Here is a 14,033-nt window from a genome sequence, read left to right as displayed (position 1 = left end):
TGCTGAGAGGTTGGTACACTTGTAACATTTGCTTATCGAAACCCCTCAAGTATGTAAAACATGGAATGAAATTAACTAGTATTTCAACAGGCTCATTAAATTACTTGCTAAACATAACTCACTCATTTTGTTTTTGAGAAGATTTGTAGCTCAGATTGAGGCTCTGGATGCAGGTTTGCTCGCTGAGCTGGAAGGTTCATTTCCAGACGTTTCGTCACCGTACCAGGTAACATCTTCATTGGGCCTCCGGGCGAAGTAATGTTGATGATTCCAGCTTTCTATTTATATGTCTGGGTTTCTTTGGGTCATTGATGTCATTTCCTGTGGACCACAGGAAATGGCATCATCCCCACAGTGCTTTGCCAGGAGGCCCAATGAAGATGTTACCTAGTAGGGTGACGAAATGTCTGGAAATGAACCTCCCAGCTCAACGAGCAAACCTACATCCATAAGTCAAGTGAATAAATTACAAAGATTTTCATTAATGTTGATCATTTCTTCAAAACAGAATGATTCCAGGCACAAACATACACATGAGATTGCAATAACTTATAGAACTTGGACTCCAAGATGTTGAGCTGGGACAGACACAACGGAGAGCTGTATATATATTTTGATCCAGGTACCAGTCACACTTTTGGATCTAGTCTTAGTTTAGAATTGTTTAGGGGTCAGAACAAAAGGTGCAATGTGAAGTAAGGGGAGCAGAAACAGAAACTCGCAGATGAGATTGCGGAATCTTGAACTTTGCCTATGGCCAACCAATACCTGGCATGGGCTTCTGGTAAGGCTGAGAACAGAAATTAAGAGCAACAAACAGTCACACAAGGCCTTGAGTCTGTACCAATATTTAGTGAGATCACAGCTGGCTTTCTAAAACATTCTACAAAATCAGAATGTTGAATCAACATGACTGGAAGTAAGAACTGGTGGAAGTGTTTTAACGCCCTCTAGTGCTGGTCAGGATAAACATTAGAAAAGTAAAGTAAGGGGCATGTCACGAGTATTGCAATAATCATGCAGACTAATCTTGTTGTCTGGGGAAAGAAAATTAACAAAAGGACCGATGAATACAAGTAGATGAAATGCATTCAGAGCAAAATGTCAATAAATCAACCATTTATGCAATAAAGCAGGACAATATCATAATAATAAATAATCATATCATGGGAAGAGGAATCATAATGTACTTAAAAATGAAACTGAAGCAATTATATATTTAAGCATCGATCCATCTAATTTAAAAAAAGTCCGTTCCAAGAGGTACGATGGGTAAGTCGGCCGAGGTAGGTTGGGAATTTAGATGGAGATATAATGGTAAATAATAGCAGAAACCCATATTTGCCATTGTTATCAGGATAGGCTGAGTTGGCTGAGGCTTTTTTCCCTGGGGCGTTGGAGGCTGAGGGTAACCTTATTGAGGTTTATATCACGAGGAGCATGGATAGGCTGAATAGCCAATGTCTTTTTCCTAAGGTGGGGGAGTCCAAAACTAGACAACCAAAGGTTTAAGGTGAGGGGAAAGATATAAAAATAATCCAAGAGGTAACTTCTTCATGCAGAGTGTGGTGATTGTATGGAATGAGCTGCCAAAGGAAGTGGAGGAGGTGGGTAGAATTACAATATTTAAAAGGCATCTGAATGGTATATAAATAGGAAGAATTTAGAGGGATTTGGGTTGGCATGAATGAGTTGGACTAAAGGTTCTGTTTCCACGCTGAATGACTGTGACTCTTTGACTTATTGAAATTATTCAAAACTATGAACAAATATTGTGTAGTGCTGATTGTTGTGAAATCGAATCTGGCTTACTCATGTGTTTTAGGAATGAAATCTGCTAATATACCCAATCAGTGTGACATATGGCTCCAGAACTAACACAATGTGTGTTAACAGCCCTCTGATATGGCCCATTATGCCAGCTCCAAGGGCAACCTGGGACTGGCAAAAAATGCCATTCTTAGCAGTAACACTTATATTTCATTAAAAAAAATGAAGGGAAATAATTCAACATCAGGCAGGTAGACTGCCAGTCCCAATGACTGGTAAGTGGAATCACAAAATGTCCTTATTCTTGTTCCTAACAGCAAAGCACAGACCATGCATGTCCAATTAGTGCTTTGAAATTCTAAACTTAATGACCCATTGGAGATGCAATTCCATAACTGGACAACAGTTGACAACAGTTGTTTACCCATCAAGTGCACAACCCTTTTTGATGAAAGGATTCTGGTTTCAGTTTAGTGACGTCTCATAGTCGAAGAGGAAGCGACTCTCTTCACAAGGTAGATCATTGCTAGTCCTACAGATGACACCCATCTACATTGCATCAGTAACGCAGAGCTCATATTAATGATTCATGTGAAGGGTACTGAAGCATGCGTGGCCAGGTTAACGTATGCAGCAGCCCGAGTTCTATTGGCGTGGATGAGGACGAGCTCAGAAATTATCAAGATTCAGTAGAAATTACTGTACCTGGTAGACTTTAGATCTCTGCCCTGTGAATCCATCCCACAGAATGACTGTTCCTTCATAGTCACTGCTTGCTAACAGGTTCTTGTGGTAACTGCTCCAGCTGATACAGCTGTAATCAAATCAGCAGAACATCATTAACAGCTTCCCACTAAAGAATTCCTTCAGAACAGACTTCAAATTATGCAGACCAATATCTGGCCGACCCCAAGCCTAGGAGCATGATGCCATTCGGCTCCATGTTCATTTACTCAGTTAGAATGGCGGGCTGTGGGAACCTCAGCAGGGTGACAAGAGAAAGAGATACAAGGGTGATAATATATGAAAGAACAGTAAAATGTAGACAAGGTAATCAAGGACAAGAGGCAAACAGGGTCATAGTACAACTGCAAGAAATATTGATATGTTGAATAAGTGGGGAAAAAGCCTTTTTGGGCCTTTTTCAAAGGGGTTGAAATATAAGTGAAGGGAAGTCTCCCTGCAACTATACAAAGTGCTGGTGAGATGACATCTGGAATACTAAGCGCAGTTTTGTTTCCCTCATTTAAAGGAATTTTAATTCCATCAGAGGCAGTTTAAAAGAGGTTCACTAGCATTAGGGGGCAGCACGGTGGCACAGTGGTTAGCACTGCTGCCTCACAGCGACAGAGACCTGGGTTCAATTCCCACCTCAGGCGACTGTTTGTGTGGAGTTTGCACATTCTCCCCGTGTCTGCGTGGGTTTCCTCCGGGTGCTCTGGTTTCCTCCCACAGTCCAAAGGTGAGCAGGTTAGGTGGATTGGTGATGCTAAATTGCCCGTAGTGTTAGGTGATTGGGTAAATGTAGGGGAAAGGGTCTGGGTGGGTTGCGCTTCGGCGAGTCGGTGTGGACTCGTTGGGCCGAAGGGCCTGTTTCCACACTAAGTAATCTAATCTAATGATCCTTTGTACAGCGAAACTGTCTTGCGAGCAAAGGTTAAGCAAGTTGGGATTGTACTCACTGGAGTTTAGAAGAACAAGAGGTGACCTCATTGAAACATACAGGATTTTTAAGGAGTTTTACAGGGCTGCTTCCCCTCATGGTAGACTCTACTATCAAAGGGCATAGTCTCAGAATGAAGGGGCTCCAATTTAAGGACTAAAGAGGAGGAGAAACTTCTTATCTCAGAGGGATATGTATCTTTGGGACTCCCTGCCACAGACAGCTGTGCAGGCAGAGTCCTCGTGTACATTTAAGGCTGAAATAGATAAGATTCTTGATCAGTGGGGGCATCAAGGATTATGGGGAAAGGGCAGGAGAGTGGGTAAGGGGAAGGTTGGATCTGACATGATTCTATTGAATGGCGGAACAGGGTCAAGAGGCCAAGCAGTTTATTCCTGTTTCCATCTCTTATTGGATTGTCGCTGACCTGTACTCTTGCCTTTGTTCCAAATTCCACCATAACTTTGTCAACCACTTATTGACCTAGTACCATAGAACAAAGAAAAATACAGCACAAAACAGGCCCTTTGGCCCACGGTGTAATGTAGAGATTTAATTCTAATGTAAAATATAATAAGTTATGCACCCCCCAACTCACTGCTATCCACGTGCATGTCCAGCAGTCGCTTAAACGTCCCAAATGACTCTGCTTCCCCCACCACCGCTGGCAACGCATTCCATGCATTCACAACTCTCTGCGTAAAGAACCTACCTCTGATGTCTCCTCTGTACCTTTTTCAAATATCTTCAAACTATGACCCCTCATACCAGTCAATCCTGCCCTGGGGAAAAGTCTCTGGCTATTGATTCTATCTATTCCTTTCATTATTTTGTATACCTTGATCGGGTCTCCTCTCTTACCCCTTCTCTCCAGAGAGAAAAGTCCGAGCTTATTCAATCTTTCTTCATAAGATAAGGCCTCCAGTCCAGGCAGCATCCTGGTAAACCCTCTCCAAAGTCTCGGTCTTTCTTTTAGTAGGGCGACCAGAAACTGGACACAATATTCCAAGTGTGGCCTCACCAGGGAATTGCAGAGCTGCAGCAAAACCTCACGGCTCTTAAACTCGACCCCCTATTAATGAAAGCCAAAACACCATATGTTTTCTTAACAACCCTATCCACTTGGGTGGCAACTTTGAGGGATCTATGTACTTGAACACCAAAATCCCTCTGTTCCTCTACACAGAATCCTGTCTTTAATCACATATTCAGCATTCGAGTTCGACCTTCCAAAATGCATAACTTCGCATTTGAAGTTGAACTCCATCTGCCATTTCTCAGCCCAGTTCTGCATCCTGTCTATGTCGAGCTACAGCCTGCAATAGTCCTCGACACAATTAATGGAACCTCCAACCTTAGTGTCATCTGCAAATTTACTAGCCCACCCCTCAACCTCCTCATCCAAGTCATTTATAAAAACTAGGCCCAAGAACAGAGCCCTGCAGGACCCCACTCAACAATGACCTCCAGGCAGAATACTTTCCATCTACAACCACTCTCTGCCAACCAATTCTGAATCCAGATAGCCAAATCTCCCTGTATCCCATACTTCCTGACTTTATGAATGAGCCTACCATGGGGAACCTTATCAAATGCCTTGCTGAAGTTCATATACACCACATCCACTGCTCGACCTTCATCGACCTGTCTTGTCACCTCCTCAAAGAACTCAACAAGATTTGTGAGGCATGACCTGTCCCTCACAACGCCATGCTGACTGCCTTTAATCACACTATGTTTTGCCAAATAGTCATAAATCCTACCCCTCAGAATTCTTTCCAAAACTTTGCTGACCACAGATGTAAGACTGACTAGTCTGTAATTGCCAAAGATTTCCCTATTACCCTTCTTGAAAAGAGGAACATTCGCCTCCTTCCAATCCTCCGGTACGACTCCTGTGGAGAGTAAGGAGGCAAAGATCCTCGCCAGCGGCTTAGCAACCTCCTTTCTCACTTCCCGGAGCAGCCTAGGGTAAATCTGGTCTGGCCCTGGGGACTTAGCAATCTTAATGTTTTCCAAACTTTCCAGCACATCAACTTCATCAATCTTGATCTGGTCAAGACTGTATCCAGGCTCCTCATGGTTTTCATTCACAACAAGGTCTCTTTCCTTGGTGAAAACTGAAGCAAAAAACTCATTTAGGGCTTTTCCTTTCTGCGCAGATTCCCTCTGCTATCCCTGATCGGCCCTACCTTCTCCCTGATTTATTCCTCACATATGAGTAAAATATCTTGGGTTCTCCCTAATCCTTGTTGCCAAGCCTTTTTCGTGCCCCCTCCTGGCTCTCCTCAGTCCATTTCGGGGCTCCTTTCTAGCAAGCCTATAATTCGCTAAAGCTGTGCTAAATCCTTGTTTCCTCCACCTTACGTAAGCTGACTTCTTCCTTTTGATGAGAAGGCCCTCTGTTCTCATCATCCAAGGTTCCTTAATCTTATCCCTTCTTATCTGTCTCAGAGGAACAAATTTGTGCATCACTCTCAGTATTTTTGCCCAGCTGACCGGGCAACAACTGCTCCTTAAATAGTCTCCACATGTCTGCTGTGCCCTTTCTGTGGAACAATTGCTCCCAGTCTGGACTTCCCAACTCCTGCCTGATAGCGTCATAATTTCCTTTTCCACAATTAAATATCTTCCCTCAGAAACTGCTCCTTTCCCTCTCCAAGACTATGGTAAATGTGAGACAGCTGTGATCACTGTCATGAAAGTGTTCTCCCAATACAAGATCTGACACTATTCTGGCTCATGGCCGAGCATCAAATCCAAAACGGCCTCTCCCCTCGTTGGTCTGTCTATATACTAAATAAGGAAACCATCCTGAACAAACCTGACAAAAATGGCTCCATCCAAATCATCTGCACTTAGGAGGTTCCAGTCGATATTGGGAAAATTGAAATCACCCATATCAACAATCCTGCTACATCTGCATTTTTCCAAAATCTGCCCACCTATTGAGATCTTCAATCTCTCTACTGCTATTAGGTGGTCTGCAGAAAACTCCCAATGCGGTGGCTGTTCCTAACTTCCACCCATACTGACTCAGTAGGCAAACCTTCCTCATCAACCTTTGTTTTTGTAGCTGCGATGCACTGTCTGATTAGCAATGCTACTCCCCATCCTCTTTTTTCACCCTCCCTGTTCTTTTTAAACATTCTAAACCCTGGAGGGATTTTATTTTGGGGGGGGGGGGGGGAGGGAGGAGCAGCAGGGACAGCCAGAGATAAGGCCCCAGGGAAGGCCAGACATCTACATCTCCTAATGTAAGCCATTACCAGTCTGATACAACACAGGGTTACATTCAGTAGAATCTGAGAGATTGGAAGGCTCTTTACAGTGGTGTGTGACAGAACTCGAGACGACATTCCCTGCTGCTCATGTGTTAATGAATACCACAAAATAGGATACGATTAAGAAGTTTGCAGTTACTAAAATTTGATGGTGTGGAGCCAGACAATTGCAAGGACAGATCAGCTGGGCAAAAAAAAACTGGTAAGGAAATTCAATCCAGAGAATTAAAATGTCATGTGGGAGGCATGTGAATAAATGATATGGCTTGAGAACTGCAGAGGAACAGTGGGACCTCAGTGTATATCGACAGATCTCTGAAGGCGGCAGGCCACATCGAGAAGGCTAACAGGATATTCGGATGCTATGCTTTAGCTAATAAAGGAAAATGTTGAAGGTTATTGTGGAACTGTATAAAACACAAGTTAAAACCACAGTTAAGAGAATGGCTTACAGTTCAGGTCATTATCCTAGATGCAGGATGCGATCACACCGAATACAACAGAACAGAGCCCCTACTGTGTGCAAACAGGCCCTTCGGCCCAACAAATCCACAGTGACCCTCTGAAGAGTAACCCACCTAGACCCATTCCCGTACCCTATTGTCCTACATTTACCCATGTCTAATGCACCTAATCTACACATCCCTGACACTATGGGAAATTTAGTATGGCCAATTCACCTGAGCTGCATGTCTTTGGATTGAGCGCTTTTATTTGTATTTAATCCTGTGCTGCATCTGCCCTGAGAGGGTTTGACCAGATTATGGATTAGACAGCGTATTGAAGGGGGAAGAGGCACTTCAAAATGAGCAAGGAACAATTCATTTGATGGCATCATAACAGGTATTGGAAATGGTGGAGCATCTGCTGAATAGTGGGGGGAGGGGGGGTGATGAAGAAGTGGAGGATGCCTTGAATCATAACCTATGACCCCAACTTTATTTTGAGATTCTTTGCTTATTTGGTTTTTGTTTCTCACTTTCCTCATTTTCTTTCCTTTATATTCAAATTGTAGCTACCCTGCCATTCACATCTTTTCTTCATATTTCTTTTGATTAACTATCCCATTACCACTTCAGTTAGTCTTCTCCTATGTCACATATTTTCTCTTTGTCTCTGCTTCACCTTTCCCCTGCCTGGCTAGCTTGAATCTATAGCCATGACAAACTTTGTTCACATGACAGGTCATAGACCTGCAAAGATAACTATTGTTCTCTCTCCACAGATGCTGTCAGACCTGTTGAGTACTTCCAGTATTTATTTCAGACTTGTAGCAGCCAAAGTATTTCACCTTTGAAATTAGAGTCATAGAGTCCTACAGCACAGAGACAGGCTCTTTGGCCCAAACTGGTCTACGCTGACCCAAATGTCCATCCACACTAACCCCATTTCCCTGCACGTGGCCCATGGCCTTCTGAACCTTTCCTGTCCACATATTTGCCCAAATGCCTTTTAAATATTGTTAATGTAGCCGCCTCAATCACTTCCGCTGGCAGCTCAACACTTATGTGTAAAACATTTGCCCCCCTGGTTCCCTTTTGTTCTTTCCCCTGGAGTGTATTCACTCTGTGCCTCTCATGATCTTAAACACTTCTAAAGATCCCCCCTCAGTCTCCCCTGCCCTTTTAAAAAAAAAAGTCCTAGCTTGTCCAACCTCTCCTTTAACTCAGACCCTGGAATCCTGGCAACATCCTTGTAAATTTCCTCTGCACACTTTCCGGTTTAATAACATCCTTCCTATAGCAAGGTGACCAAAACTGAACAAATACTCCAAGTATGGCCTCATCAACGTCCTATACAACTGCAACATAACTTCCCAACTTCTACACTCAGTGCCCTGACTGATGAAGGCCAGTGTGCCAAAAGCCTTCTTCACTGCCCTGTCTACCTGTGACTCCGCTTTCAGAGAACCGTACACCTGAACTCTAAGGTCCCTCTGCTCCACTACACTCCTTAAGGCCTTCCCATTCACCATGAAACTCCTACCTTGATTTGACTTTCCAAAATGCAAGAGCTCACACTTATCTATTATTGAAAGTGCCAACCTGATTTTGGAGTTGCAAGTCATTTCGTTGATTGGGTAGTGAATGTCCACAGCATCCTGGATCACGGTTCCATACTCAAACACTTTGATCCGCTTCGTCACACCAGCGATGGCAAAGAAGTCACAATCTCTGTCAAATTCAATGCTGCAAGGGAAAAGCACCTGCGTCAGAACAAAGTTGCGCTTAGTAATGAGAGATGAGCAGCAGGGACCAGGCAGGCTCGCTGAAACATGTATCTATACTGCACTTTAAGGTAGGACAATGTCTGGGGTACTCCACAGCAACAGTTATGCAGCTGAATTCAATGTAGGGCTGAGAATGGCAAAGGAAAGATGATTTCCTTTTCTATGGAGCCAGATGGGCTTCTATGATAATGATGATAGTTGCCATGGTCACCTGAGACAAATTTAATATAAGATTTATTAATTGCCATGGGATTTGAACCCAGGTCCCAACAGCATTTACTTCTGGATTAGGAGCTCAGGGACATTACCACTATTATCTCATGGGGAGAAAGACTTCCTTAGCAGGAAAATTTTAGAACCTTGAGACATGTCATCTGAAAGCACAGCCACCAAACACAAAAACAACCAGAAAATATACAAGAGATTAGAACTGGCAGAGCGGGGGGGGGGCTTCAGTACTGGAAGATATATACGCAATTAGCATGAAACATTTAAATTTGATGCATGCGCAATTTAGGAATCAAATGTAGTGGAATGCACTGTGATGGATGAACAGGACCTGGTCTGACTTAATGACAGACAGAAGTTAAATGATATAAAGAGGGTAAGCCTGGTATCGGCTGACCAGGAATGCCCTGGAATGATTAAGCCAAAAGATAAACAAGGGTTGCAGCAACAGACAGCTTAGTCAAGGGCATCACATCACTCAATGTGATGCAATGTAAATGAAAAACAGGTATCTTAGTGATGATATAAAAATGTAGTCAGACACTCATCTCAATTAAACGTGGCATTCAGTTTGCAAACAATGTTGTTCAGCCTTGACAGCAACTAAATAAAGAAACAGAAGCAGTGGCTCGGAATTAGTGCTTGTGGAAAGAATGAAAAATAATGCAGAGTCATTCCAATTACTGGAAAGATATTGTGTTCAACTGGTACTCGATGTCAGAGGAATGGTTTGAGAACTTGGAGATGGGTGAAAAATTGAGAGAGTTAAGACACAGCAGAGTGTCCGGAGTACACATATAAAGTAACATTGGTGGAAGGTGTGAAATTTACACATACTTTAATTTCACTTATTTGAGAGTTTGGATTTTTGCATTTAAATTAGTGGTACATAGGCTGTGACAAAGAGGTTTCAGATATTTCTGTAGACTTGGTAATTTATTGCAAAATAGTAATTCGATTCCAACCTTTGCACATTCTCCCTGTGTCTGTGCGGGTTTCCTCCCACAATCCAAAGATGTGTAGGTTAGGTGAATGAGCTATGCTAAAGTGCCCACAATGCTCAGGGATGTGTATGTTAGGTGCATTAGTCAGGAATAAATATACGTTGGGATAATGGGTCTGGATAGGGAGTTACTCTTTGGAGGATCGGTGTGGACTTGTTGGACCGAAGGGCCTGTTTCCATACTGTTGGGATTCTAACTCTAATTTTAAAATGTAATGAAAAATTTCAAAGCAAAGGGTTGCCTATTTAACATGGTGATGAGAGAAACTGCTCCTCTGAGAGCAGTCAATCTATGGAATTTCTCACACAGCACTGTCAAGCCTGTTAAGTATATTCAAGGCCAAGGCAGACAAGTTCTATCATCACGAAGGAAGCCAAGTGTTATGGGGATGAAGAAAAGTGCGGATGAGAATCACATAAGCCATGATTTCACTGAATGGCAGAGCAGACTTGCTGGGGCTGAATTGCCTCCTTCTGCCCATTCATCACATGGTTTCCTGCAAAGCGATCTAAAGAAAATGATTTTAGTTTATACTGGAAGGATTTTACCAATGAACAAGGTACATTAGGCTCCTGTTTGGAAGGAGAAAGTGAGAACTGCAGATGCTGGACGATCACAGTTGGAGAGTGTGCTGCTGGAAAAGCACAGCTGGTCAGACAGCATCCAAAGAGCAGGAGAATTGACATTCAGGCATTGATGAAGGGTTTATGCCTGAAATGTCGATTTTCCTGCTGTTCAGATGCTGCCTGACCGGCTGTGCTTTTCCAGCATGACACTCTTCGACTCCTGTTTGGAAGGTCGGGAACTGATTTTTTTTTTATTGATTAGATAATGGAAAAGTATATTCTTTCAATTTCACCTTGGGCAGTTCTGAGCTGAAATTGGGATGAGTAATTGTTAAAAATGACTTGGTACAAAGTTCCAGACCAGAAATGTCTGATTAAAACCCTGGAGGTGTTATTGAAGCAGAAAAAGCCTGGGCTTAGTTATATCTCAGTTATATTATAAAGCCAGAGACTACTAAACTTTTCACAACTTCGAATTTAAGCCAGCTAAGGCAAACCCAATGTGGGATAAAAAGGGCGTTTGCTCTGGCATGAGTCCTGTAATGGGATGCTGTTGGGATTGATAAAGTTGCATTTTTACTGTGTTTTGAAGGATGTAATATATCGTATGTAAATACTTTGGCTATTGTATCTGCATTTCTTTTGCATATAATCTTCATTTTGTTCTAAAACCTGAATTTGCAAAATTGCGTGCCTGTATCTCAGTGAAAGATCACTGTGTACGATCTATCAAGTCAGATTTCAGGCTAATAACATTAGGCAGGATTATAACACTGATTTGGGATGATGCCTTTGAAGGACCCCAGATAGAATGATACAAGAGCAGGAATAGAAGCCATTACAGGTAATTCTCTGACCACAATGAGATGGATAGGAATGAAAGCAGGTGAAAGCTGATTTCCCCTACTCCTCTATTAAAAAGCTACCTGAAGAAGGAGCAGCACTCCAAAAGCTTGTACTTCCAAATAAACCTGTTGGGACTATAACCTAGTATTGCGCAATTTCTAATTTTATTTAAAGAAAGCTTGACAATAGTGGAGAGGGGTTGAAGAGGATGATGTGGTCAATCATGAACTTTCGGATCTGTAACCAAGCAGAATGGGCAATGACTACATCCTGCCATGTGCAGGCACTGCGATCACTAACTTCAGATACCATGAGGATTCCCAGGAGTCAACATATCCCAGACACAATACATTATTCCTGAAGATTCCTGAAGAAGGGCTTATGCCCAAAACATCGATTCTCCTGCTCCTTGGATGCTGCCTGACCTGCTGCGCTTTTCCAGCAACACATTTTTCAGCACAATACATTATTCCTCCCCCCCCAGAGGGACTCGGAATCCCAGCCGGAAACAACAGGACCCAACTACACCATCTCACCTGGAAACAATACTCGAGCCGTTGTATAAATCATTGGCATATGAGAGCGTGGCCAGAGGCCTCACAGAGCTGTACCGTGTAAACTTGGAAAGGCACTCCTGAAATTCCTCCAGTTGATTTACTGATCTTGTTTCATCTGCAGTGGGTAATGGAATGAGTTAGTTCAAATCCTGCATTGACTGTTGTGAGATGCAATTGAATTGAGTTACCCCAGGGTACATTAGTAGCCTGATCCCAGTTGAAATCCTCCTGCTGCACCTAAGCAGCTAATCAAAGCACAGAACTGAAATAGCAGCTCCAGAAACATCTAGATAACTCCATTATGTAACAGAAGAAATACCAATGACTACAATGGGATAATGGTAGATCAGAATTCTCCTTTACCAACATAACCATTGACATTGTCCAATAAATTCACTTGTAACAAGTCAAAAGTCACTTCTACAATCAGCATCCTACAGTGCTAAGCAAAGTTTACTTCTTATTCCTTGGGATGTGAACATCACTGGCTGGACCAGTGTTTACTGTCCAGTCCTAGCTGTCCCTGAGAAGGTGATGATGAGCCGGCTGTTTGAATGCTGCAGTCCATATTGTGTAAGGACATACACAGTTTCAGGATATAAACCCCGTTACGGTGAATGTATGGTGCACCCAACTCCAGCTCCTTGAAAACCGTGTTAGAGAATTGGAGCTGGAGCTGGATGAACTATGGATCATTCGTGAGGCTGAGGGGGTAATTGAGAGGAGTTACCGGGAGTTGGTCACTCCTTGAAGCTCAGGACAAGGATAAATGGGTTCCAGTTAGGGGGAGGAAAGGGGACAGACAGACAGTACAGAGATCCCCTGTGGACATTCCCCTCAGCAATAAGTATACCGTTTTGGGTACTGCTGGGGGGGAATGACCTACCAGAGGAAAGCCATAGCAGTCAGTTCTCTGGCACGGAGCCTGACACTGTGGCAAAGAAGGGAAGGGGGCAGAATAGAAAAGTACTCGTGGTAGGGGACTCGATAGTTAGGGGAATCGACAGGACCCTGGTGCCAGGGTCCGGGACGTCTCCGATCGGGTGTATAAGGTTCTAAAAGGGGAGGGCGAACAGCCAGAAATCTTGTTACATATTGGCACTAATGATATAGCCAGGAAAAGGATCAAAGGTATAAAAAATGATTTCAGGGAGTTAGGATGGAAGCTGCAAAGCAGGACGAACAGAGTAGCGTTCTCTAGTTTACTACCAGTGCCATGAGATAGCGAGGCAAGGAACAGGGAGCGGGCGCAGCTTAACACGTGGCTGCGCAGCCGGTGTAGGAGGGAGGGCTTCAGATATGTAGATAATTGGGATGCCTTCTGGGCAAGGTGGGACTTGTACAAGAAGGACGGGTTGCATCTGAACTGGAAGGGGACCAATGTCCTGGGTGGAAGGTTTGCTCGTGTAGTTCACGAGGGTTTAAGTTAGTGTGCGGGGGGTGGGAACCTGAGCTGTATACCAGAGGTGAGAGTTGATGCAGATGAGGCAATAGCATGAGGTAGACCAGCTAGTGGGAAAGGATTTTCCTGGCAAGGGACCAAGGGATCAGTTAGAGTATGCTTGCTTTAACGCAAGGAGTATCAGGAATAAAAGTGATGAACTTAGAGCATGGATCAGTACCTGGTGCTATGTTGTTGTGGCCATAACAGAGACATGGGTTTCTCAGGGGCAGGAATGGTTGCTGGATGTTCCAGGGTTTAGAGCATTTAAAAAGAATGGGGGGGGGGGGGGAGAGAGAGAGAGAGGGGGGGTGTAGCACTACTCATCAGAGAGGGTATTACAGCTATAGAAGCTTCCATTGTCGAGGAAGATCTGCCTACCGAGTCAGTGAGGGTGGAAATTAGGAACAGCAAGGGAGTAGTTACCTCGTTAGGGGTTTACTA

At 43.5% G+C, this 14,033-nt stretch overlaps 1 protein-coding gene across 2 annotated transcripts in view; it reads right to left on the bottom strand.

The window, feature by feature from the left end:
* The window catches only part of cop1 (COP1 E3 ubiquitin ligase), a 121,525-nt gene that overhangs the window by 25,235 nt on the left and 82,257 nt on the right, over positions 1 to 14,033 (bottom strand). For both annotated transcript variants that reach the window (XM_060829641.1, XM_060829642.1), the window contains exons 11-13: positions 12,128 to 12,263; positions 8,763 to 8,906; positions 2,476 to 2,584 (exon numbers count right to left, since the gene is read on the bottom strand). In XM_060829641.1, coding sequence (XP_060685624.1) covers positions 2,476 to 2,584; positions 8,763 to 8,906; positions 12,128 to 12,263 — 389 coding nt within the window. The remainder of the gene's footprint in view (positions 1 to 2,475; positions 2,585 to 8,762; positions 8,907 to 12,127; positions 12,264 to 14,033) is intronic.

This window comes from Hemiscyllium ocellatum, chromosome 9, assembly GCF_020745735.1.
Source record: "Hemiscyllium ocellatum isolate sHemOce1 chromosome 9, sHemOce1.pat.X.cur, whole genome shotgun sequence".
Classification (NCBI taxonomy): domain Eukaryota; kingdom Metazoa; phylum Chordata; class Chondrichthyes; order Orectolobiformes; family Hemiscylliidae; genus Hemiscyllium; species Hemiscyllium ocellatum.
Note: the sequence above shows the minus strand (reverse complement) of the source record. Positions and strands in the feature narration are given on the sequence as shown.